This window comes from Nelumbo nucifera, chromosome 5 (genome assembly GCF_055504915.1).
Source record: "Nelumbo nucifera cultivar China Antique chromosome 5, China Antique-T2T, whole genome shotgun sequence".
NCBI lineage: Eukaryota > Viridiplantae > Streptophyta > Magnoliopsida > Proteales > Nelumbonaceae > Nelumbo > Nelumbo nucifera.
Genome location: NC_142653.1, coordinates 74,667,658 through 74,695,356, shown reverse-complemented (window position 1 = coordinate 74,695,356; position 27,699 = coordinate 74,667,658). Strand labels below are relative to the sequence as shown.

General features: G+C 36.2%; 1 protein-coding gene and 1 pseudogene across 1 annotated transcript in view; one reads left to right on the top strand and one right to left on the bottom strand.

Moving 5' to 3' along the window:
• Window positions 1-14,479: 14,479 nt before the first annotated feature.
• The window catches only part of LOC104593964 (uncharacterized), a 34,200-nt gene continuing 20,980 nt past the window's right edge, over window positions 14,480-27,699 (top strand). Inside the window, exons 1-3 of the mRNA XM_010254088.3 lie at window positions 14,480-14,928; window positions 15,405-15,475; window positions 22,344-22,449. Of these exons, the coding sequence (XP_010252390.1) occupies window positions 14,861-14,928; window positions 15,405-15,475; window positions 22,344-22,449 (245 nt within the window). The 5' untranslated portion in view covers window positions 14,480-14,860. The remainder of the gene's footprint in view (window positions 14,929-15,404; window positions 15,476-22,343; window positions 22,450-27,699) is intronic.
• Window positions 23,112-25,163, bottom strand: LOC148791900 (granule-bound starch synthase 2, chloroplastic/amyloplastic pseudogene; annotated as a pseudogene).

Here is a 27,699-nt window from a genome sequence, read left to right as displayed (position 1 = left end):
TATATAATGAATATACAATATTATTGTAAAATTATTACTAATAAATATAATTTTGTGATAGTTATTTTCTATAATTATTAATTGATATAAGTGAAATTAGTTATTTACAATATTATTTAGTTATTGAAATAATATTGTTATTTAAATTCTTAAGTTATTAATTATTTATTGTATTTAATAATCCATAAAATTATAAATGTACTATTATTACATAATTTGTTATTAATTTTGTAAAATGTAAATTATCATTAACATGAATGTTATGAATTCTATTATAATTATTTTTCTACTTTTAAGAATTTTTTAAATTTATTACATAATTTCGTTATTTTAACTATTTAAAAATTTGTCATGTTATATATTTTTTATTTAAATATTGAAATAATATGTAAAATATTTAAAAATTTTCACTATTTGAATTTTATTTATTTTAATGTTATTACGTAATATTAAATATTGGGTTATATTATTTATCTATGTTTAATGTTTTTTAAGACTTTTAGTTATTGAAGTATTTAAATAATTTTTTTTATTTTTTAATATTAAATTTTTATTATTTGAATAAAATTTAAATTGAATAATTTATAAAATTATAATTTATATTGTTACTACATAATTTCGTGATGAATTTTGTAAAAATATGGATTTACTAATAATATGAATATTACTAAATCTATTAGTTTTTGTGTTTTGAATAAATATTTTAAATTTAGTATATAATTTCGTTATAGCATTTAAATTATTAAATAGTTGTGCCTTTTTTTTATTGAATCTTTCTTTAGATAGACATAGATAAAAAGTGGGGGAGATGATAAATAGGAATTAGAGATAGTTTAGGAGATAATCTCTCTACTAAATTAGAGATAATTTAAGAGATAAATAGGAGTTAGAGATAATTTATGAGATAAATAGGAATTAGAGACAATTTAGGAGGAAGTGGGGGAAAGTGGTGCCACTTGGCTAAACATTAGAAAATCAAATCCCTCTTTTTTATGGTTGTTAGAAATAGTTAAGCATATGTGATTTCCTTATTGGTTTAATGGGTAATTATGTGGAATTAAAAAATTAAAAATTAAAAAAATAGAAAATTAAGGAGGGTTTGAAGCAAGGAGAGGGCTGCTGACATGGCATGACCAATTTTAATATATATATATGTTTTTAATTCAGTTTTAATTTTTTATTTATAAAAAATAATAAAAATTACAATTTGAAGCCAAAAAAGGAATTTTTTCGCAAAAATACCAAGGCAAGGAGCCTACTGGGATGCATAGATCTTGAAAAATTACCCAAAATAAAAAAAAATCACCCTAATCAAACATCGGAGTGCATAGTTATAGCCTCTGAAAGTTTGCATGCATTGAGTGTGCAACTTGCAACCCAGTGATCGGGTCGAACATGTTGATGGTTGAACTGGTTGGGTCAAACAGTTTTTTACCGCCTAACGGGTTTTGACAAAACTGGACCCAAAATCCTAGTCGAGTCACGGTTTGAAAGGTTCAACTGGCTAGGTTAATGTCGGGTTGAAAACATTGGCTTCAATAAGTGTAGATTAGGGGTAGTTTGGTCATGTATATTACTTAAAGGCTTATGTGGATAATTTTTGTTAATGATCACTAACATGATTTGGGAAGTTGGAAAGATGAATTTTGGGCAATAAAAATTTATTGATAGGGGTTCACTAGAGGTTTTGAAAAGTCATGGTAAATTTAAGAGAAATGTGAAAAAGTCATGGTGAGTTTTAGATAATATCTCTTTTTTCATATGATTCGAAAGTTTTATAGAAGTATTTTTGTCTTCTTGTTTTTTCATATGCTTGCAAATTTCAACACGTGTTATTTACTCAAAATTATTTAAATAGTTTTTTAATTTATAATTAAATTTTAAGTGATCTTTCATCTTACGGGTCTGCTTGGTTCACAATAGGAATCAGAATCAGAATCCCTCATAATCAAAATCGAAATCCCTCAGAATCAGCACCAAAATGGTTCATTACCCTCACCTATTTGGTTCAGACTGGAATTAGAATTAAAATCAAACTTGGTTGGAATGTATTCTCATTCCTAGGGGATGTGGAGGGAAGAATGGCCATTCCTTCATATGGGGAAATGGGAATGGGATTCCAATTCTATCCAACCAAAAAGTTTGAATCTCCATATATGTCCCTATTCCCACAAACCAAATGAACCCTAAGTGTCCTTTCTTACTCTAAATGACTTTTAAATTTAAATTAAGTGTTTTTTCATTTAAATTTTCTTTAAACATGTCTTTAAATTTAAGTGCATGGTTACTACATACTCCATAGTTGTTGAATCATGGAGCAGGATGCCACATAATCGTATGGACTGGACTTGATCTAGTATAGGAGAAATTTTTTTCAAGGACAATGTCCTAGACACCCCTAAGACAATAATTCCAATTTTCTCCTTTTTACTAATACTTTTCTAACATTGCTTGTTGTTTGTAGTTTTTTACTCTATTCTACAATTAAATTATTTTTTCTCAAATTTCACTTGATTTCTTACAACTATTTTACATTTTTATCCTCACCATATACACTTCCTACAAAACTTTAGAATTTTTGCCTTTTTTTTTCTCTTTCTTCCTTTGACCCTTGGATACTACTAAATTAGTAATACCCTATCTAGCCTTTTAATCTCTCTCTCTCTATATATACACTTCCTTTGACCCTTGAAAAACATGTCAACGTGTTTGTTTAATGCTATGGTTAATCAATTGTTTAATTCCTCATCGCTTTTAAAATTTTGGAAAGTCTGCTTAAGACTAAATATTTTAATGAGCCTACTGTAGTGATAATTCTCGAGACTCATACTCAACAAAAGCTCTGCTCAAGTTATTTCTACTTCAAGATATATTAGTTCCTATGTGTTAATCCCTTAGGCTATGTTTGGCTTGAAGGAAAATGTAGGAAAAAGAAGGATAAGGTAAAGAAACTTTTACAAATCTTGTATTGGTTTTTTTGTCTTTCCCTTGTATTGGTAGAAAAGAGGTAGGTATGAGTTTAGTCCATTATAGAGATTCTTGCAATTTGATTATATCAAATCCTAATAAATGTGAAAGACTTTGTAGACTCTAGAACTTGACAACTTCTTCTTGTCCATGATATTAGGTTTGAATTCTTAAGTCCATTTGAGGGAATAATCGCTATGTCTACACACTTATATTTCATACCATTAGTACTTGCAATTGTGTTGTCATCAAAACACATAGGATTAACACGTTATTCCTAAGGCGAGATGACGATCAACATTTATAGGTGCTCGTGTCAAAAAATATGTCTAATCCTCATACCTAAGTGACAACATTGATGCTATTTAAGGAAATGGTTACATTATGGTAAATTTGGAAACATAAGAACCAAGTGGTGATTGAAAGCAATAGCCCAACCCAGTGTTTTCTAACTACCGTTGACCCGGATGGTCGGACCGTTCAACCTAGAAACTGTCCAGCAATCGATTCCGTTTTTGCATAAACTCAGAATCTGGTCAAAAACCCGTTGAAAAAGTCAACAAAATGTTGACTCGGGTGGTTGAACCATTGAACCGTCGACCCATTCAACGGTTTTTTACCATATTTTATTTTTTAATTATTATTTTTTTATTTTTTAAATTTTCTTATCAAAACGAGCCGTCCATTCGAACCGGACGATCGGACCATTAACCCAGAAACCGGTGACCAAAACGGTTCCGTTTCCAGGTCATTTTTTAAAACATTGGCCCAACCTTGGGGCTATTCTAAGGAAAATTCAGGACCAGCTAATATAATTGTATAACCATACTTCTTGTATGAGGCGTTTGTGCCTACTAGGAATCTAGTGACACTAGAATGGGGAGTTAGAATATCTAAAAAGCTCTACCTTGTAGGGTCATCAAAATACACAGATTCGATGGTGTGGTATCAAATCAAGGATTCAATACAAATAAAATAACTCAAGACCAATTGGGTAGGACTGTCAATTGGACTGGATTTGGTCCAATTCGATCCAGTCCAACATTGGTCATTTACAAATGGACTGGACCAAATCCAGTCCAAACCCTATACAAATCGGATCCAATCCAGTCCAATTGAAATGTAAATGGACCGGATTGGACCCGATCCAGTCCAAACTAAATGAAGTTTGAAATTTACATGAAAGCCCAAAAATATAAAACAAAATGTAGAAATATACTAAAATTTCCCCAATTAGGATTAGACCGTTTGTGAATAGACCCATTACTGCAATTGGACTTGGGCCATCTCTGTGAATCTATGTGGCTGGGCATGTACCACTTACCAGGAAAAACCTTGACAAGTGAGACTGATCGAACTTGTCTCAGACTCTCGAACTCCACAAATTCCCATCACGAGCCTCGCATTAAAGCCTTGCCTCTTGGTGCTTACTCTAAACTCTAAACGTTAGAAAGGTCCACTTCATCCTACATTGACTACTCTATCAGCTAATTAAACCACAAAGTTACAAGAAATAACCAACACTTACATCTAATAAAACATATATATGATTCAATCCAAATTCAAGTTTTAGTCACCTATAAGCATAACATCAAGCTTACTGATAATCCATTATCCATGCTCAAACAACATACTAAAAATAGCATTTTTTATGCAAAAGTTTTAATTCATCTTAAATAAAAAGCCTACAGTCTGTAATCATCCCAGATTCCCAGTGGGCTACTAGGCTTCCATTATTTGATGCAAAAGAGCATTTTGGTTCTAGGCACTAGGCAGTTCCTCTCATTGCTTCACCAGTCACTAGTCGCTCTCACCAGTTAGTTAGTCACATGAGGGATGCTAAATGTAGGTTGTTTTCTATTTTTCTATCAAAAGTAATAAACTCTGTTTCTCTGTTTCTCTGCACAAGCAACTACTGGCATGTAAGAAGTAGGTTACAAAATTCAATGGAGATGTAAAGGAAATATTGTGGGACATCTGAACTAAGATTTAGAAGTGCTTCAATTAAAGAAAAGGTTCAGGTGCAGTAGTATTTTCTATTTTGTCACCCAACACAGACATACAGGGATGGCAACATGAGCAGCTCCTAACCCTACCCTTCTTGTTATATTTAATAGAGATGTTACAAAATTGTTGGAGGCATCAAGTAAGTTCTATCAAGAATAGTGTTATAGAATCCAGTATTTCCATAAATGCTACTTTTATGGAAATACATATATTTATTATATGTATTTATTCAAAACATTTTTGTAGATATTTGTCCAAATCTTTAGGATTTCAGTTCAATCCAATATAGGACAACATATATTTATTAAAATCTATATGATACATTAAGGAAAACCCCCTTGCTGTTATGAATATCAAGTCCCCACATACCAAACAGAAAGGGAATCAGTACAAAGAAACAAAAAATATTTCTGTCAATTAGATTCACAAAGTAATTTTCTATCAGCAATGAAAACATGCATTTCATCAAGTAAAATGAAGGTGAAACAGTACATAGACGTACAAAGCCTTATTCTTGATCCTAAACATAGAATCAACAGGGAAGAAACAAGAAAATCTTGGCATGCTTTGCATAGAACACATCAACCAGGAGGTATTGGTGGGACAGGCTTGCTAAGCTGGTTGATAGGAATTTAAATCTGGCCAACTCATAATATCATGTAATTCTTAAGCATTTTCTGATCCATGGGCTTAGTCTCCTTGAACTCATAGTTAATCCTTATCTGTGTGGCCTTTGTTGGTTAAAGCCTAAGTTTGAAGCACAGGAAAGTGAGTTTGAAGCTTGGAGAATTACAATGACTGTAGTCTGCAGTGCAACTTTTTGCTGCTATCAAATCTTCAATCAAGTTCAAACACTAGCAGTTTCCAACTGTTTGCTACTAAGGCATGTATAAAGAATTTACATGAAAAAGAAGAAAAGTTTTCCCTGTTTTCATGACTGCATCATTTTCTTTGTTTTTGAGAAGTAAAATGATGCGGGTCCCACTTTAAAGCAAAGAAAATGAAGGCAAGTTGTTTGTTTGATAACTATGTTCTATAATTCAGGGTTACACATCTTGAATAGAGATTAAGGCTTGCCCTCAAAACTCAGTATGATGATATAGGATCTGTCATCCTCTAGATGAACAGTGATGGGGGCTCCAATTTGTCTTTATGTAATCAGTAATGCATAACATACACTTAGGCCCCGTTTACTTTTTGGTAAGTTACTCAGATAAATGCAATTACTTGGGTAAATTTTTCCTAGGAAACACTTATTCGAGCAAGTGCATTTACCCATGTTCTTTTATTTCTCATGTAAATAAGGCAATGGCCGTTTTAGCCATAAAAATCCATTACTAAAAGGGGCATTTTTGTCCTATTTAAGTATTGGCAACTTTTCCCCTAGGTGGGTAGGAGATAGGTAACTGATACCCCAGAAAATAAACTTTCCCTGGTCCCCACATAAATCTGAAAAAAGAACATAGGATTATTGGTCAATAGGAGCCAAAATCCCATTGACCAACTTTCCTCCCTCTCAAAATCCAAAAAAAGAATGCCCCCTTAGTGATCAAGAGGTGTCTGCAATTTTTAAGGGTTTCAAGGGTTTTAACAAGCAATCTAAATGGGAAATTTCATCTATTGTAAAACCAAGCAAGAATATAATTCAAAAACATAATATCAATTCATATTAAAGTAAAGAACCTAACTGTCCAATTTCATTGGAACCTCTATAGCTTCCTGGGTATCAAAATGTCAAATATTTATAGGGATTAAAACAACTCTACGACTATAAATTGAATTATTCAAAATAAACCTAATGAACAAGACTAAAACCAAATATAAGAGGCTAGAGAAGAGAAAGAAATGAACAAGAGAGAAAATACCTGAATGAACCTAACAAACGCAGAGGTCAGAGGTCTAAGGAGCCTATTGCTTGAGAGAGAGAGAGAATGAGAAAGAGATGTAAGAGAAAAAATGGACCAAAATACCACCAAGACTACCACTAGAGTGTTGTCACTGAGAGAAGGGGGAGTGTTGTCGTTGGAGAAAGTGAGAGGGCAAGAGAAAATAAACAATGATAAATCGCCGAAGAGAGAGAAATACCACCGAGACTACCATCAAAGTTGGGAGAATATCGCTAGAGTAAAACGGACTACTGTCGGAGTTTGTTCAATCTTTAGACTCTAAGGATGGAGTGATGGAGGCGCCAAGCCCTAGCCTTCGAAAGTTTTCAAGCTTAAAACAAAATGAACGGACTAGCGGATTTGTTCAAACTAATTGGCTTTATCCACTTTCGGTCCTTTCTATGCATGAACGATCATGTTCAGACCGGTCCGAGTCCATATCATTTTTAGGACCGTCTAGTCCGTCCATAAAATTTTTAATTCGGATGGTGTCCAATCCAAAATCGGTCCATTGACATCCCTGCAATCAGGAAGAATTTGTTGTGCTTCAAAGGCTTAAAACCCTGTGCTTCCTCAATGCTGAAAGTATTGGTAAATGCTTTTGACAAAGGTATCGGTTTGGAGATAGCTTAAGCATGGTAAAAGATTGGAGTTTACTAAGGTATTAGCCATGTCTATCATGAAGCTAATATAGCTACACGTGCTATAGCCAAGATTTCATTGTTAAAGCCATAATCTTAATGGAATGAGTGATGATTTCCCTAGATGTATTGAAACTATAGTGGAAAATGATGCTCTTAGTTGTATTGATCGAATTGGATGATGAATGAATTAGCCCATGTTTGGGAGTGCTTCTTTCCTAGTAAACTTGCTCGAGGAGAGAAGTAGGGCCTCTAAGATTTAATGGCTTTCCTCAAAGTTTTCAACCGGCTGTTGATCTGGTTGGTCGAACCGTTTGAACCACCACCTTGCCAAGATTCTGGGTCCTGTTCAGTCAAGACCCACTAGATGGTAAAAAATGTTGACTTGGTCAATGACCGTTCGACCCGTACGGTTTGACTATTGATTCGTTCAACCTAGTGACCGCTTCACGGGTTGCGCACTCAATACATGCAAACTTTAGGAGGCCATAACTTTGCACTCTGATGTTCAATTGGGGTTTTTATTTTTGATTTTGGGTAACTTTTCCAGATTTATGTGTCTTAAAGAGATGTAGGCGCCTTGCCCTGCTATTTTCACAAAAACAAAAATCAATTTTGGCCTCAAATTGCAATTTTTAATATTTTTATAAATAAAAATTTTAAAAACTGAATTAAAAAACATAAATTAAATATAAAATACCACATATAGCATATCTAAAACATATTTATACATTATTTATTGCTAAAATGTATATTTATACACACACACACACATATATATATATATGTGTGTGTGTGTGTGTGTTTGTGTATGCAATGACATGGCACAGTCTAAAACATTTGACCCAGTTGATTGAACCAGTGACCCACGACCCAAAGACAAAACTGGTTTGGTCTCCGGGTCGATTTTTAAAACATTGGCTTTCCTAACAATGTATAAGGAAGCTTAGGGCCAAATGGTAAATAGAGATAATGTTGTAATAAATAGGATTAATCAATTATTTTGCTAACTTCTTACGGGGTTCTTCATTGGATAGGATGGGCTAAAATATGTAAACCAATTTAGGGGGGTGGCCTTGGAGTGAGATCTCTTTTCGATATTTCCAAGGCTTTTATCCTTAAATCTTGGTTCAAGCTCTTTCAAATAAGAAAAAGTAATTGGGCTGGGTTCATGCAAACAAAGCATGTAAAATCAACTCTATATGCTTTACTTGAGAAGTGAAGATGTTCGAAATATTGGAGCTCAAGTGTGTTGCTTTGTATCGTTCTCAATGGATAATCGAGAGAGATAACATTTCATTTGGTATGACAATTGGATAGCCCTCCCTACAAAAGTATCCATTTTTTTAGAAGCTTTTTCATGATGCCATTCCTTTCGACATTATGGTTGTGTAGATCTCTTGCAAATTTGGGCATCTTAGAAAAAAGTTACCATTTATACAGTTCAATTCGGTCTCTACTATCCCTCGAGATCTTCAAACGCTTCTCGAGGAAGACTTTATGCATCTCCCCACCTTACGCATAAACTGATGTTTTATGTTAAGAGTTTGTTTATTGTTTATATTTTGCTTTTGGGTAGGGTAGAATGGTTTAGGAAACTTGAATTTGTAATGGGGTTCGGGGCAAGATGGGCTATGTCCTCTCCTTTATCTTCCTTTTGAGGTTAGTTAATTATAAAATTTTTAGGTGGTCACCCTTTCACTTGGAGTAAAGCTTATGGTTAAAAAAATATTCCAAAAGCACCCAAATAAGCTAGAATTGACATATGGTAAAAAGCCCAAAAAATACTTTTTCACCCAAAAAAACCACTTAAAAAAAGTCAGAAATTTAGGGCTTGTTACTTAATAGGAGAACCACTTTTATAAAGAAAAAGCCCATTTAAAATGCCACAAAAAAAAACTTGGCAGTTGTTCATTTAATAAGAACTTATTTGAAAAACTCATTTGGAAAGAAAAACAATTCCCAAGCATCACTTTAGCCTAAGCACTTTGATTTCAAAGAAAGATGAAACTGTTAGAATGTATTGGGACCATCCATATACTATACTACTAGTGTAAAGACACATTATTTTATGAGTATCCAAGTAAAGATGGATAGAAGTATTAGTATTAGTGTATTACCTTATGTGATATGGTACTTATATTTAACTTGTAACCCATCAACCAACATCATAAAATTAGTAAATAGTCAGGTGTTTTTTTATTAAATTTATGAGAGGGTTTTGATTGATTAAAGCCCTTTGGTGTTTCCAATAGCAAATTTTTCTCTTATATATATATATGTATATATATCACAAGGATAGCCATGCCACCCACCTCTCCTTTTTTCCTTTCTCCAAAACCATCTTCAGTTTATCTCTTTCCCCTTCCCAGCCCTCTCCTTAATGTCACATCACCAAGCTCCCCATTTTTCTTTCTCCTTTCCCTTTTCACCCTCATTTCCCACTATATATTATTTTTCCCTTTTATGTGGAAAGTTACCGCTTTTATTAGGAAACTCTGCAAAATTTCCTTCTTTTTTTTGTTTTAATTGTAATTGCCCAACCCCACTTCCCAGTATAGGTTACTTCCCTCTCTTATGTGGGAAGTTGCTACTTCTCATAGGAAACTCATAATGACAATAGGAAGCCAAGTCACTTCTGAATTGTTAGCATCCAATCTATCTATAGTCCAAGTCATAAGATTTATGCCTTTTTTAAAACTTTTCATTTGAGGTCTCTCAACCAACATAGATGACCAAAGTTGCTGGGATAATAAATCTATATCCCAGCAACATGAATTGAATTGTTTTTCTTGTTGCCAGTTCCAAAAACAAACCAAAACCATATTGTTTCATGTTCATGGTTGTGTGTATGTGTGTTTATTTGTTTCAAAACTGGAATCCAAAAATGTTCTTGAATATAGTTTTAAAAACATGTTTTCATATGATTATTCAGCATCATGTTTCATATATCATACAATTTCTGTACTAGAAAATTAGTTTTTGTTTTAAAGACCAATGTTCTGATGGTTCCAAAATAACTTGTTTTTCTCTATGAAAACAAAAACCGAGTTCAAGAACATGCTTTTGTTTTTGTTGATGTGGCAATTCCAAAAACAAATGAAAACAAAACCAATCATGTTATAGAATGCCTCTTATATAAAATGGATATTTGCTTTAGATTCCATACATATCATAAAGTTAAATCCAAATACCATATATCTTATACTAATCGGGACCCATGCGGTGCACGGGCATTATTAAGGGAAATTGAGAGAAAAGGAACCTTATAATAGGTAGAGCAATTGATTATACATCTTGCTAATGTATTATGGTCTAACCACTATGATTTAAACAGTTGGTCTCTTCGTCCTCAACCCAAAGGTAAAAATGGTTCAGCCTTTGAATCCATTTTTAAAACACTTATTATTAATAGTAAATGCATAAATAATAATGAATGCAAAAATTAGTAAAATTACTATTATTACTAATAATAAAAGATTGATATAAAGAAAAAATTTCTCTATTTCAAGCCAATATGCTAGCACGGTTAATCAAAATTTTAAAGTATTTTGGTATCAACAGCTAAGCAAAATTCAAAATTTCAAGCAACAAAATAGCACATGACTTCTAACAAAAACAAATAAACAATGAAAATAATTATGAGAGGCGACCTGCTTCCACTGACCTGACCCAAGTTCAGCTAGCGACTTGCCTAACGCTTCACGTGACCTCCTCCTTAAGCGGGCTATTGTCTCTGACTTCCCCGGGATCACGACATCATGTTGGAAGAGCTGGTTATCACCTCACCCGCTTTGGGCGCGACTGGATAAGCACTACCCGGTTATGGGAGTCCACCTCTAGATGTGAAACCACCTCCGAACCAGATGGGCCAGAGATCTCGGATACGCTTCATGAGCCTCACGACATTCTACGCCTATATAAAGACGTCTCCCTCAATCAAAAGAGGTATGTGTAGATTAACTCTTATAGTTCTCTAGCTCTCTCACTTTTTAGCTCTTTCAAAACTCTTCGTTGACTTAAGCATTGGAGTGCCCACCTCGGGAAAAGTAATCCGGACACTCTGATCTCTTTCTTTGCAGCTCAGCTAGGCAATCTACTCAGTTTGGCGCCTGAATTGTCTGCTAGTAGGAAGCACCGGATTGCACACCATCAAGTATCAAAAATAAATAAATCAAAGCAGCAAATAGGTGATCTCAATTTCTCTCTTTTTTTGGGAGGTCCTTCTATTCAAATCCTAAATTGCTTAAATTAAACATAATTGGAACTACACACTAAACAAAAGAAGAAGAGATGATGATTTATAAAAGCAACACAATCCCAAATCATTTTTAACAAACCTTCTTCTAGGAGTTTGAACTGAAATATTAACGAAATACATGGATAGCATACCTAACTTTGAGGTAGAGGCCAACATCATGGAGAGAGTTGGAAAAAATATAGAAACAAATTCAATACATGACAAGAAAGAAAAATAAAGAAACATATAGTAGAAGGATCAAACAACCATTTGAAAATCTATAGAAAGAAATTAATCCCATATGTGATAGAGGAGAACACTGCAAAACATGACAAATATACTCAAAGTTAGAACATAATGAGGGCCTACCTTAGAGATTAGACCATAGATGCCAAGAGACCAAACTTTAAACATTGTAATACCAAAAAAGACAAAGAAAGGACAAAATACGATTAGCAGATTCTAGAGAAACAAAAACATAGTTTAACTCTTTATAATTTGAGAAAGGAAAGAAAAGGGAAATTCTTAGAGAAGCCGAAAAGGGGGAAAACGAAAAAAAAAGAAGAATATAAACCATAAAATATGAGAGATGGTGAGCTCTAATATGTGCATGGGCGCACACTTGCTATTTCACATGGGGTATTTAAAAGAGAGGAAAAGTTGTGTATCTGTCTTGAAGAACGACTTGAGCTTTGAGTTGAAGCATGTGTCTTGGAGAAAGGATGACAAAACCCACTCTGTTTGCAAAATCCAAATGAAATCAGAAAATGGAAATGAAAAAAAAAATCAAAATGAAGAAATTGGGAGTTGGAAGAAAAAATGATACTAAAACTAGGAGGTGGATGAAGGATTGAATGCAAAACTAAGCATGTGTCTTTTGGTTTCGCTTGGTTATAATTACATGGAATAAAAAAAAGAAAATTAAAAAATTTAAGAAATTAGGAAAGGGGTGGGAGAGAAAGAAGAGACATGGTACGTCCAATTTTATTATAACAATGATCAATATAAAAGGGTAGCTTGGACATTTAAAAAACTTTAAATAGTTGAATGAAATTTTTTGGAAATTAACTGACAAAACATTCACAGGAGGGGGTTTTGTCTAACAACTAAAGTTCAAGAGGGTCTTTGTCTCAAAAAAAGTATAGGGGGGACTTTGTCATATTACAAAGGGGGTCTTTGTAATTTACCCTATTATATATATAGATTGGGCTAATACTTGCTTGCACTCTTCATAGAAATAAATATATTTAAAGTTGGGCTAAGTTGGATTGGATTGATCATAGGGATGCAAAATGGACCGGGTCGGATTTGAATCAAGGTATATTCGAAAAACCGATACGACACTGTTCATATCAGATCCGATCCAATCGGATTTGATAGGATTTGATTTGAAATCGAATCGTAAGTTAGATCTTCGGATCTGATCTGACTTGTTTTCTTTAAAAATTAATAAATTATTAAAAAAATAAAATATATTAATCTAAATAAAATAAAAACAAAAATACAAGTATTTTTTTAATTATTTCCTTCATATATATACATATTTTTATAAAAATAAATAATATAATAAAATTATAAAATATAATATAAAAATATTTATAAATAAATAACATATATATATATATATATGTATTTACTAATAATACATATCAGTACTTGTGACCTGACCATCAGATCAGATAGAGGGATAATCCAAATCTAATCCAAAAAGCCGAATGAGGGTGACCTAAATTCAACCAAATAGAATCCGATCGAATCATGATTTAATCCATTTATACCCCTAGTTGATCAATGGCTCAATTCTATGCCTTATCCAATCATCAACCTGACCATCGGGTTAACCCAGCCCAAGCTGCACCGCGGTCCCAGCTCTTTCCTCTCATCAGATCTAGAAATGGCTACGGGGCGAGATTGGGGTCGGAGTGGGGCGAGGACTTCATTCCCATCCCCGACCTCAACCCGTATCCTGATCCCCATCCCTATCCCTTCCACCAAAACAATCCCACAGGGACAGGGTTGGGGAGGTCGGGTACCCGCTGCCCGATAGGGATAGGGACATCCCTAATCAGATCCGTGTTTTCTCCAACAATTCGAACGGATTTACGGTTTACCTGACCGCAACGTGATTACGTGAAACGTGAACCACCTAACTACCTACCATCACATGTTCGTCCACGATGTTTGATGGTTTTGGTGGGACCACTTATTCACAGAAAATCAAAATCGAACATACAACAGTTATCCGTACACCAGTACGGAGTATCGATAAAGTCCATAGGATAGGATAAAGAATCTCTGTCCCACTATCTCATCGGAACCCATCATGATAGTTGGTCATCTATAATGAATAGAAGTTTACGATTATGAAGATGTTCTATATGCACGGCTGAAACATCTTGTGGGATCTGTGTGAGACGCGTCCTCTAAGCAGCAAATCCGAACTCAAATGTGACGATACGGATAAATTTTGTTGTAACGTATTAGAAAAGTATTTTATTGTGAGATGTTCTAGATGCACGGCTAAGCGTGTTGTAAGGTTGGTGTGAGACGCATAGAGCAGATAAAAAAGGATTCGAGTCCAACTGTCGAAGTGCTATCAATGCATATACGATTTGACTGGCATCTCATCACTACGAGGACAAGACAGCAGTTATCTATGAAATTTGAAACGAAAAGATTCTAATCCAACGGTTAACATTTTAGGAGTAAAATTAGAGCTGTAGTCTCTTAGTTGTTCAGACTTCGGAGCAAGAAAGAAGGTATCTCTTCCTTCTTCCTTCTCTGGCAATCCAACTACTCCCGTTCCATTACCAGACAAGCTCTATTCCTGCTTCTGCAAGTCTCTGCATCAGCAATTCGGGAGGAATCTTGTCTTGTTTGGGTTAAAAAAGAATTAAAGGAGAATAGCAAATATAAATTGAGACAACACCTCAAAGAACGAACCCAGAACAAAATTTCTGTCAGAGAACAGAAGTTCTAAAATGGGTTTTGGTTTTTGGTTGTCGAGTAAAATAGTTTTCTCTTGATCTTAAAAAAGGGGCTTCATCACAAAGGGTGTACTGTTTTCTCCTGCTCAGATCACTTGATTCCTTGGTGGGTCTTCTTTGAGAATTCCAATCATGAAGATTCGGATGTTCCCATGGTTCAATAAGAAGGTCGTTGATCCTCTTGTGCAGATTCTTCGAAGGTAATCTTTAGGGCTGTGAAAGTCTCTGCTTGATTGAATTTGGTGCTATTTTGATCGTTTTATTTTTACTGCTTGAAGTAGAACATTTTGTATTTATTTTCTCAGTTCTGATCGTGCATCTGCAAAATATTCTCTCTTTTGAAATGTAATCTTCTTGCAGTTTGAATAATTCTTTTCTCAAATTATTTACTTAGTTTCTAAATTCTGTATCTTCGCAGTTTTGAAGTGCTTATAAAATATTTTGTCATCTTCGTATTATAGATTTTTCAACTATTATGGAATTGCATAAGGAACTTTTCTAATGGTTGCAGGGGGAAGGTGTTCTGGTTTGTTTTCTTTCTCGTATAGTTTGATTGGTTAAGAAATTCAGTAATTTCTCACATGGCATCTACACTTTGGCAGCGATGAATTATTGTTATAGTTTCTACTTTGAGGATTGAACTTTCACTAATTTTTCTTCTAGCAATACTTTGTAGGGGGGCAGAGCCGAAGCAATTGGCATTTTCTGTAGCTCTTGGACTTACCTTGGGAGTTTTCCCCATCTGTGGTATGTTGTTTTTTTTGAGAATTTGGGATTTTCCTTTTTCTTGCTATTAAGTTCTAATGTATATAACAAATTTCGCAACAATTTTATTGCATTAGAATCTAAAATGACTTCAATTAAACTACTTCAATTTGAAAGAGGTAACATGAATGCATTGTGACATCGATTATTTAAGGTGAACTTTAATCCAGCCTATCTGAAACCATCTAGTCATCTTGGGTTTTCTAAAAGGTGTAGAAGATCTAGATTTTGATCTTAGTGAATTTAATATGTCAGTTTTACATTTAAACTATAGGAAGGTCATAACCAAAAGAAGGTTCTTTACATTACTCTCCTCTTTCCAGTTTCAAAACTGAGGAAAGAATTAATAAAAACAACAGTACGGATGCCAAAACAAACACAGGCATAAGTTAGCTTTGTACCATTGTTGTTTGCAAACCAAATTTCTGATGTAAAGGACATCAGAAACACTTAGGCCAATTTAGTTTCTATATCATAATCATTGATGTAAAGCAATGTCAAATTTTCTTAGTTAGTTTTGAGGATTTATTGATCATGGTGATTCAAATGTGATCTGAGCTCCTCTCTTGTCAGGTTCTGAGACTGCTTTACTCTATGATAAATTAGAGATTGGGAGGAGCTCCATGTTGATGATAGGATGAATGTTTTTTTGGACCTGAGGGAACTGTGGTTGGTGTGTTTGGCAGGTCCAGGCAGGTCAAACGGGTCAACCCATGGCATCATTGTATTCTATATATATTGCATAAAATATATATTATTTTAGGTTTGATTTATATTTTTATTTTAGTTTTAAATTTTTTATAAATTAAGAAAACAAAAATTAAGCTTGGAGGCCCTCAAAAGGTGTTTTTTTTGGCAAAATTACTGCGCCAAGATGCCTATGGCCCCTTTTGTTGCAAAGATAACAAAAAGTTACCCGAAATATAAAATCCCCTGATCTGACCACTGAGAACAAAGTTGTGGCCTCCAGAAGTTTTTACACCTCTTCACTTTAGGTTTTTATTTATTTATTTATTTTTTGTGGATGGGCGAGAGAGATTCATAATTTTTTTTCTTTTCTACCATCTAGAACATGAAAAAGGCACCCCAAGAGCTGGGGTCACAATTCTCCAACATCCTATTGGATGTTATGGCCTCTTGAAGTTTGCATATATATTATTTATTTTCAGGTTTAAATTTTTAATGACAAAAACTATATGTGTATAGTTATATATGCAGAAAAAATACATTCATAAATACATAATTTTATAGATACCCTCACATACATAGATATAGGTGTTTTTAAAAAGTTTAAACATTAAAATGAAAAAAAAGCATATATTGTAATTTGTAACTTGTGACCTGCTGACTGGGTCAAACAGGTTTATGGTTCAACTGCCTAGGTCAGCAAGTTGCCATCCAAGTCAACAGTTTTTAAGTAATGTCTGGTTTAGGGTTAACCAAACCGGAACCATGACCTAGTAACGGGTTGAATGGGCCGACTGTCCCTGGTCAATGACAGGTTGAAAAAACTGATGAGTGGATAAATACTGTGAAGCATAAACCTGATGAGTTATTGGAGCGATACAAGGGTAGGTGGTGGCATTAACTACCAAAAGACGTTTTCTCCCATTGCCCAGATTAATTATATTCAGGTTTTCTTATCCATTTCTGCAAATTTGTCCTGTTTCTTTATCATGTGTATGTAAAAAATGCTTCTTACATAGAGATCTACAGGAGGTGTAAATGAGAATTTCACTTGACATTAATTTATTGAATGCTAAAGTGAAAGTTTGTAGGCTTAAGAAATTACATAGGGCTTGGCCTGAGAGACTCAGTAGCGCTGTGAAATAATTTTATATAAAGTGAGTTGTCTGAAAGCAATGTGGTTCAGACCTATTTAGCAAGGAGAAGTCAGAAATGAAGAAGAAAACAGAGATGAAGAGAAGGGAAGAAGAGAGGAGGAAGAAAGAATAGAAGAAAAGGGTTCAGACTTTTTTAGTTTTCCGCCCCAAGTGCTATTTATATTAGGCCTATAATAAAAGAGGTACAATAACAGGAATACCTCTGTCACTAGAAACAATAGAAAAGAGTATTCTAACAGCAATATAATCAAAGGAAACATATGAAGAGGTGGGACCACAAGCTGGTTAATCATTTTCTCTACACTCCTCAAGTTAGGAAAATATATTTATCATTCCCAACTTGCTTAATTCTGTCTCAAGCTTGATTCTGTTGACTGCCTTGGTGAAGACATCAGCAAGCTGCATATTAGTGGCAACATAAGGAAGGCATACTTCTTAAGAGGCAACTTTCTCTTGGATGAAATGTCTGTCAACTTCAATGTGTTTGGTTCTATCATGCTGTATTGGGTTGTGAGCAATGTTAATGGCCGCCTGGTTATCACAATACAACATCAAGGGCCTTTCAAACTCAATTCCCAATTCTTTAAGGAGAGATTTCAATATTTCAGCAACACCATTAGTCATAGACCTGTATTCGGCTTCAGCATTGGAGCGAGCAATAACATTTTGTTTCTTGATCCTCCAAGAGACTAGATTTCCTCTAACAAAGGCACAATACCCTGAAGTAGATCTCCTATCATCAATACAACCTGCCCAATCTGCATCAATGTATATTTCTATTTTAATATGGCCATTATTTTTAAAAAGTATATCTCGGCCTTACTTCTTTACTTCCTTCTCCTTACCACTTCTAGTCTTCAGTTTTATGGCTGCTAAAGCTGATTCCATAGATGGAATTTGTAACATAACTTTTCTCCTACTTTCCTCACTATGTACCAAAGAGTAGGAGAAGTTGTTATTTTACAATGTCATAATCAGAGTTTAGCCCAGCTAGGAATTGAAACACTATTTTCCTCAACTAATTTCTTGTATGTGGCCGCATCTTTCTGGCTCTCCCACTCAGTAGCCTCAAGATGATCAATCTCATGCCACAATGATTTCAAGGTGGAGAAATAAATTGACACAGGTTTCTCCCCTTATTTAAGATTATTCACCTCAATAAGTTTCTTTCATATTGTCCCTAATCTCCTTAACTGTCTTTGCCCAAAGATAGTTTCTACTGATATGAGGCTGCATAGAATTGCATAACCAAGTCATAACTAGATAATTTTCTTGGACCCATTTAGCAAGGGAAGGGTCCTCCTGATTTGGTTTCCTTGTGTCTCCCATCACATACCCCAGTTTTTCCCTTTCTCTAATGGCCATCATGGTTGATTGGGCCCATTCCAAATTGTTTGTTCCATCAAACTTGACTATAGTAATCTGAAATGAACTGCTGTCAATAGAATTTTCAGCTCCTACAAGTCCTCCATATGATTTATTCTCATTTCCAATCATTTCCACGCTGTAATGAACAATAGATATTCACAGAAGGGAAGGTACAGCACTGTCCAACTCCCTTTTCAACAAAAAAAAAAAATTCAAGTACTGTCTAACAACACCCGGAATAAAAAAATTCAGAGGCTTTTCTACAAACACAAGGTGGGTGGCTGAAGTGAACAAAACTGTCAACAACTCAGCCCAGAAGCACCGTCTGCAAAGAAACCCAAAAAAACAGTCCAAGAGAAAAGAAATCAGACAGCTGATCCCCTCCTAGAGGATTCCAAAAAAATTCAGACGTCTGTCAAACCTAAAGGAATGAAAAAAGCCCAAAGGATACCAAAAAACTTCAGACGTCTGTCAATCCAAAAGGAATGAAAAAACAATCTAGAAAGTACTGAGTGCCACTCCCAATCTCTGATTTAACCCTTAAATCAGAAACCGACCTGTTTTCTCTGATTCTTCCTGGTCACCGGGCAGCTCTCTAAGTTTTCCGAACCTTGGGCATTTTCTTTAATCACCAATGGCCTCCAAGACCCAGGCGAATTAAGCTGAAACTTCCAGCCCTAGAAATGCTCTCATGTAGCTGGCTGGACTACACCTACATGAGAGCCCTAATCAGTCTTAGGCCTGCTCTGATACCAAGTTGTCTGAAACCAATGAGGTTCAGACCTATTTAGCAAGGAGAAGAGGAGAAGCCAGAAATGAAGAAAACAGAGATGAAGAGAAGAGAAGAGAAGGGAAGAAGAGAGGAGGAAGAAAGAATAGAAGAAAAGGGTTCAGACTTTTTAGTCTGCCACCCCAAGTGCTATTTATATTAGGCTTATAATAAAAGAGGTACAATGACAGGAATACCCCTGTCACTAGAAACAACAGAAAAGAACATTCTAACAGCAATATAATCAAAGGAAACATATGAAGAGGTGGGACCACAAGCTGGTCAATCATTTTTTCTACAAAGTGATGCTGATCATACACTACTTGCAAGACACAATTCAGGAGAGGTTTAGAGACTAAAGATATTACTTGGTAGTGAGCTTGAAATAAAGGACCTAAGAGAGTTACTAACAGTTACAATTAGCTAATATCCTTACTAAGGGTGTTTCACATGTTTGATTGTTAGAGATGGGAAGAAAGTTGCGTATGATTAATATCTTTGCTCTAGCTTCACGGGGAGCATTGAGATATAGGAGTATTTCTTGTATTTTGTCGTTCTAGAGTTAGATGTCTTTATTTTAGTTTATGAGGAAGGCATTGTGGATTTTTTCCCTATTAATATGGTATCAATGAAATGAATATCTTCAGAAAAGGAGGCCAATGGAAAAATGACTCAGCATTTACTAAATCTCCTTTGGGTTTGTGTCTAGTATTTGGGAGGATGCAGGTGGAATCCTCCTTTCAAAGCTGTTTGACTGTCCATTCTATAGAATGCCAACAAAAAGAGGAATGGTACTGTGGAGATGCATTAGGGCAGATATCCTGTGGGTACTGTGGGAGGAATGAAAGCGATCTTTAAAGGGGAGTCAAGGATGAAAGAGATGCTGATGGAGAGCATAATGGTAAAAATTTTCATTGGGACAAATCCTTGGAGATATTTGGACCTTTTTCTATGGATGATTTTACAAGAGGATGGAGGGAGGTATTTCTGGTGGGTGGCAGTTGTGGGTGCTGGGGGGTTTGAAAGGGCATAGGTCTTGTTTGTTTGATGGTCAGGGTTTTATCGGGTTTTGTTTTGTATTGCTTTTGATTTCTTTTGTAAGGGTTTGGTTGATGAGAGGTCGGCTTGGGTGGGGTGTTTGGCCTGGCGGGGTTTTTACTTCAGTTGGGTCTCATTGGGTTGTTTCTTATCTCTCAGGTGATTGCTTATCACCTTCCTTGTATCTTCCTTTTGTTTAATAATTTTTTTTTTCTTTATCTTCAAGAAAAAAAAAGATCATCAATGACAAGAGCAATGGAGGCCACTGACAACACCTCAGCTTAAGCTGAACTTTGATGGATGTAGTCTTGGGAACCCAGGACCATTATGAATAGGAGAAGCTTATGGAGATGCTATGGGATACATTACTGAAATATTTGCTGGACCAATTGGTATTGGAGACTCATTAAAGGCAGAGCTAATGGCTTGTTTTGCAAGGACTGAGTAGGAAAGAATTTGGGTCTAAGAAATATAATAGTGGAATGGTTGAACTGTTGAAGAATAATAGTCAGGACTTTTGGCAACATAGGTACGAAATGAGGGAGATAAAACAGCTATCGACAGAAAGAGAGGCCACTTATCATTGGGTAAGAATATCAGCAAATTGTCTAACTGATTCACTAGCTAAGCAAGGAACATGAACATCAATGGGACAACTATCCTAGGATCAACTGTAACATATCATTGTGTACATGTAATATGGGGTTCTGGACACTTTCTTTTAGTTTTTTGGTACAAGTTCTGGGCACTTTGTAAAAGGGTATACAAACCTATGAGTTTGACTTTGTACATAAATGCTTTCTAATATCAATAAAATTTTCAGTATGCATAAAAAGGGGTATCAATGAAACACTTTCTTAAGGGATTGTGTAAGACACCTGATTCTCCTTGTGTTATTCTCTTATTCCCTTCCCTCTCTCTTCCTCTGTCTTCATAATCACAAGAGTATAAGCAGTTATATTTCTTTTCTGATAAACTGAATGCACCCCATAAAAGTGGATTTCAATTTAGTTTAACCCCTGCACATTTTCACCATAGGCTTGCTAGAGATGAAACCTAACTTTTTTGAAGGATGCCAGGATTTTCTTGGAGATTATAGGATTTTCTTATCTGAGTCTAAAATTTGCCTGATATTGACTATCCATTTGGGGGTTTCTGGGCTTGGTAGCTATATTTTTCTTTTCCCCTATTTGTTTGCAATCTTAATTTACTTACTCCAGGGTAGACATCCAAACAAGTGGTCAAAAGGGAGTTTCAACATGCCAAATTCCACTTTGCCTTCCAAGTTTTGAACATTAATGGTCAAATTTTAGTAATTACAAAATTACTATGGGTTAGGAAGATTCAACTAATATGGTGCTCAAATTTTAGTAATTAAAAAATTACTATGGGTTAGGAAGATTCAACTAATATGGTGCTCAAATTTTAGTAATTACAAAAAGGGGAAACACCTGAACATTGAACTGGAATTGTAGAAACTTGAGAAAAACTCATACTAAGCAATAATATTACTATTAGTAAAGTATGGGGAATCAAAATTGAATTTAATAAAACTGGCCTGGTAAGATCTTCCCTTTAATTTTCACGGGTTTGATTGAATCAAATGTAGTGTTTGTATCAAATGGTCTGAGCTTGATTTCTGGTTGAAGTTGAATTTTGTTGGATTTGTCAATCTTGTTTTGGTTTGTCGCAAAGTACAATGTACATGCAAAAACGAGAACCAAACAATTTCAGCATAGTTTAACTCTTGGGCATTTAGCCGGTGCAGTTTGAATGACTTATTTGTTTATAATTTGGTAGTTGGTTCTGAAATGAACTTGGCCATTTTCAGGGGTAACTGTGTTTCTTTGTGGGATGGCTATTACACTGCTTGGATCCCTCTGTCATGCTCCAAGTGTGATGCTTGCAAACTTTGTTGCTACTCCGATAGAGTTGAGGTAATTATATTATTGGCCCTTTTCATAAATCATCCGTTTCTCATTGTCGAATCAACTGTACTAAATGGATGAAGTGCCTATGTTTTTTTTTTGATAGTGAGGAATCATTTCATCAATATAAACAATAATGTACAAAGAGGAATAATGTTATGGGCCCGGGAATAGGACCGCGTCACGGGTTGGTCCACGGGGAAAAGCTCCTGTTTTCCCTTGTTCCTCCCCTTCCTAGCTGAACCTATCTTGGCGTCCTAGAGGGTGATTTGTCCAAGAGATCACCGAACTCTCCTTTTACTCTCTTTCTTGATTGGAAATTTGATATCTTTATTCAATAATTTCAGCTCCTTAAATAGGAGATTACAAGAGGTAAGAGTCCTTGTAGGAAGACTCCTTGATAACTAAACTGCTTACAGATAAGATAGATAAGACTCCTAGATAAGACTAACTAAACTGCTTACAGATAAGATAGGAGTAAGAAAACAAATAAGATAAGGATAAGGTAAGATGAACTGTGGCTAGCTAGATAATCTGATGAGGGTCCCACGTTACTGCTGCTGCCGGCGGCGGTACTTCTTCCCCACGAATGCGTCCATAACATTACTCCCCTCCTGGACTAAGAGCTTGTCCTCAAGCTCGAATTCCGGATTCGTGGCTTGGAACTCTACCAATGGATCAAACGGCTACACACTATCTCTCAGTCCACCAACAGCATGAACAATAGGGACTGTCCCGTAGCTCATTGCATAAAGCTGGTTCAGTCCACATGGCTCAAATCTAGAAGGCATGAGTAGGATGTCTGCACCAGCAGTTATTCGATGAGCCATTTTCACTGAGAAACCAACCCAACCCCTGACTTTGTCATGGTGTTGACTCTCAAAATGTCTGAGAAGCTGTTCCAGGTCAGGTCTCCCAGTGCCCAACATGACTAGTTGCACATCCTGGTCCACCATCCAAGGAATGGACTCAGCAATGAGATCAACACCTTTCTGATGGTCAAGCCTGCCAATGAACACAATTAGAGGAACATTCTCCCGAAGAGGAAGACCAAGCTCCCTTTGTAGAGCTGCTTTGCATTGAGGCTTGCCAGTCTGAAGAGTCTCCACAGAGTAATTGGTGTAGCCATCAGATGCCAGGTAAACATCCAACTGTGGGTTCCATTCTTTTGCATCAATCCCGTTCACGATGCCCTTCAGCTTCCAATCACACTCATTTATTATTTGGTGCAAACCCTAGCCACCTTCTTTAGTTTTCAGCTCCCAAGCGTAACCATGGCTTACAGTGACTACACGATCTGCTGCTTTCAGGCCAGCTGCAAGGATATTGAAGTGTTCCCCACCTACTGGGTCATGTAGTTTGAAATGATCTATGTAGTTTTGTGGAAGATCCACATAACGAAAATCGCTTACTGGACCACGACCCTGGTGTGCTATGTTGTGGATCACAAAAACGCACCGGGTATATTTCATTATGCCATTGTCACGGTAGTATGCCTTCAGATAGACTGGTAGCAAAGCAGTGTGCCAATCATTTGCAATGAAAACCAAATTTCCATCTCCATAGCAGACCCCACCACATGGAACATGCCAAGGAACCTCAAGAGCAGCCTTACAAAAGAGAACTATGCGTTTTAAAATATCCTCTCGGCCTCCCCCATATATATTTTTCTCAATATTGCAAAACATAGGGCTGTCCATGAACACAAAATCCACGCCATCAATATAAGCTTGAAAGAAAGTTACCTCCATATCCTGCCCATCCACCTTATATCTCTTGCACACTCTTGTTTCTTGGACTTCTGCATAGTTACCATACCGTGGTGCCACAACCATAACTCTATGTCCACGCCGAGCCAAAGCCTTCGGTAAAGCCCCAACAACATCGTCAAGTCCACCTGTCTTCGACCAAGGAGCGCATTCTGCAGATACCAATATAATGTTCACGACATTGTCCCCAGCCAAAGGAGGAGACTTTACAGTTTCATCCTCAGAAACTACACTAGCTTCCCTGTTCATTACATCATCTCCTAAACTTGCTTCTTCCAACTCAGCATTTTCATCATTTAGATTGTATCCCGATGTTTTTGCAAGAAAAGTTGGAACCATATCAGAATTAACTGTTCCAGAACTGGTGTCTTTAACATCTTTGAAATCTATATCTGATGTATCCTTTCCAAGAGATAAATTTCTTTCAGTTTGCTTCCTTTTATCACTAAGACCTCCATTAATACCAACAGATGGGGTTTCTGATTTCCTAACTTTAGTTGAACGATTGTAACTTCTGGAATTGATCTTTTTAGCATACTTTCCACCAGTACTGCTACTACCCACTGAAGAAAGATCTTTTGATGGAAATGAGTTACCAGTCTCATTATAAGACCCTGAATCTTGTTCTGTGTTGATATTACTATTTCTTATAGATGAAACAAATTTCCTCCTTTCTGCTGTCTTATCCCGGTCATCTGTCCGCTGATTCCGAAAAAACTGCTCGCACCGATACAGCCAGCCCAAGGGGTCTCCATTGCCGTTGTACGACGGAGCATCTACAACCCCTTCTGGATTCCTCTCGTTGTTAGAGAAATACGATTCCAGCAAGTGTCGCAGCTCCCGGACATCGTCTTTGACCTCACGAACCTCCACGCTGGTTTCCACGAGCCTATGCTCCAGTTCGTGGACCCTGGATGATAGCTGCTCCAGATCTTCCATGACGGTTGGCTCTGATACCAAGTTGTTATGGGCCCGGGAATAGGATCGCGTCACGGGTCGGTCTACGGGGAAAAGCTCCTGTTTTCCCTTGTTCCTCCCCTTCCTAACTGAACCTATCTTGGCGTCCTAGAGGGTGATTTGTCCAAGAGATCACCAAACTCTCCTTTTACTCTCTTTCTTGACTGGAAATTTGATATCTTTATTCAATAATTTCAGCTCCTTAAATAGGAGATTACAAGAGGTAAGAGTCCTCCTTGTAGGAAAACTCCTTGATAACTAAACTGCTTACAGATAAGATAGATAAGACTCTTAGATAAGACTAACTAACCTGCTTACAGATAAGATAGATAAGACTCCTAGATAAGACTAACTAAACTGCTTACAGATAAGATAAGAGTAAGAAAGCAGATAAGATAAGGATAAGGTAAGATGAACTGTGGCTAGCTAGATAATCTGATGAGGGTCCCACGTTACTGCTGCTGCTGGCGGCGGTACTTCTTCCCCACGAATGCGTCCATAACAAATAAAAGGGGTAAAGTTACCCCAAAAGAGTATAGAAATTACAGATGAGCCCTATATAGTTGTTCCCTATCAACCCCGTGCATAGCTAGAGAATCTTCTAGTCCATTTGCCTCCCGTGGAACCCCTTGAAAAGTTACTGTCGTTCCTCTTAGTAACCATTTGATTTTCTTAACCCCTTCTCAGTAGACCCAAACTGCCTTCTTTACATCTTTTAGCCAACTAATCACCAGTTGAGAGTTCCCTTCAACAACCAACCTTTCCAGATTTAACTCTTTTGCTATTTGAGCCCCATACAGGATAGCAAGGAGTTTAGCTCTAATGAAATCTCCTAGACCAATAGGACCTGAGAAGATAGCTAATATATTTCCTTCTTTATCCCTAAAGATCCCCCAATGCCTGAAGGGCCTGGGTTATCGAGGCTGGTCCCATCAAAATTAAGTTTTATAAAGTTTTCCAAGGGTGGAGTGCAAGGTTTGATGATTTTCTCTTTCCTTATAGACGATTAATCTGTTTCTATTCAGTTCTGAAGAAAGAAGAGAAACAGGAAGAAAAGAAGCTTAGAAGAAATGGGCGGTTTATTTCTACAGCCCCCAAACAGTATTTTATATTAGGGCAATAAGAAAAGGATAAAATGACTAATCTGCCCCTGATTAGTAGGCAGTAAGGAAACATAAGAAAAACAGAATAAGACCAGGTCCATTAATCCCAGAAAGGAAGTGACAGATAATTTCATAACATAACATAAATAGGCCCAAGCTCACAATGCTAGGCTACCCAACACTCCCCCTTAAGCTGAACATAGATATCTATCATGCCCAACATGCATAACAACTCCATAAATCTGAATTTTTTTTGATCATTAACTCTGAAAAGATTTCATTAATTAGAAAACTTTAGGATACAACAAGAAGTTGTGATTTTGTGAAAGAAGTCAGCTTTAGTAAGCTGACCCGGGACAGAATTACAAATGTACCCAAAACATGTGTTCTTTGAACCCCTTGCTTTGCTAAGCTATCTTCCAAACTGTTGGCAGGTCTCCTAACACATCGCACCTGGATTGACATGTTCCTTGACATGCATTTAAGTCTTTGGAAATCATTCTTCAACTACCATGTCACCCCTTCCCCTTTCTGCAACCATTTTATCACAGTTTTTGAGTCTCCCTCCATGATCAGTCTATTAATACCCAACTCTTTAGCCTTTTCAAATCTCAACCCCATATGCTGCAGCTAGAAACTCTGCCCTTGCCACATCACCCTACTCCACAGGACGAGAGTACAAAGCAATAATGTTTCCATTTTCATCTCTATCTCTCCAATGCTTGAAGGGCCTGGATTACTCACACAACTCCCATCAAAGTTCAGCTTTTTCCAACCATCTGTTGGAGGAGACCATGCCTCAAAAAACTGTTTTAAGTCTCCAAACCCTAAAAAAGTCTTTGACCTTAAAAGCTGAAAACAACTATGTGCCACCCTCAATGTTATTGTGTTCACTAATGCTTCCTTACATTTTTCTTTTCCTTCAAATATTCTTGCATTTCTTTCCTCCCAAACATTCCAAAGTAGTGCTGCTCTAGTACACTTACATAGAATCCTACCCCTCCTTTTCATTCCACTAATACCATTATGGCTGAATAAACCTTTTAACCTGTTAGGAGAAGACCACCTGCTCCCAAAAAGGGAAGTAAACCAATTCCAAATAAAACTGACAAAAGGGCAAGATATTAGAAGGTGAAAAAGCAGTCTCACCACTCAACTTACATAGGACACACCAGTTGGGGAACAAGCACCAATTTGGTCTTTTTCCTTTGAAGTACATCAAAGGTATTAATACAACCATGAAATGCTTCCCAACAAAAAGCACTGGTTTTATGGGGAGTAGGATGGAACCAAATTTCTTTGACTGGAAAAGGATGAGGAGAGGGAGTGGCAACCAATGAATGTAGAAGGGATTTACAAGAAAATGACCCATCAGAATTAGGACCCCAAATCCTAGAGTCTGACCCACCTTCTCCCAAGAATACTGAATT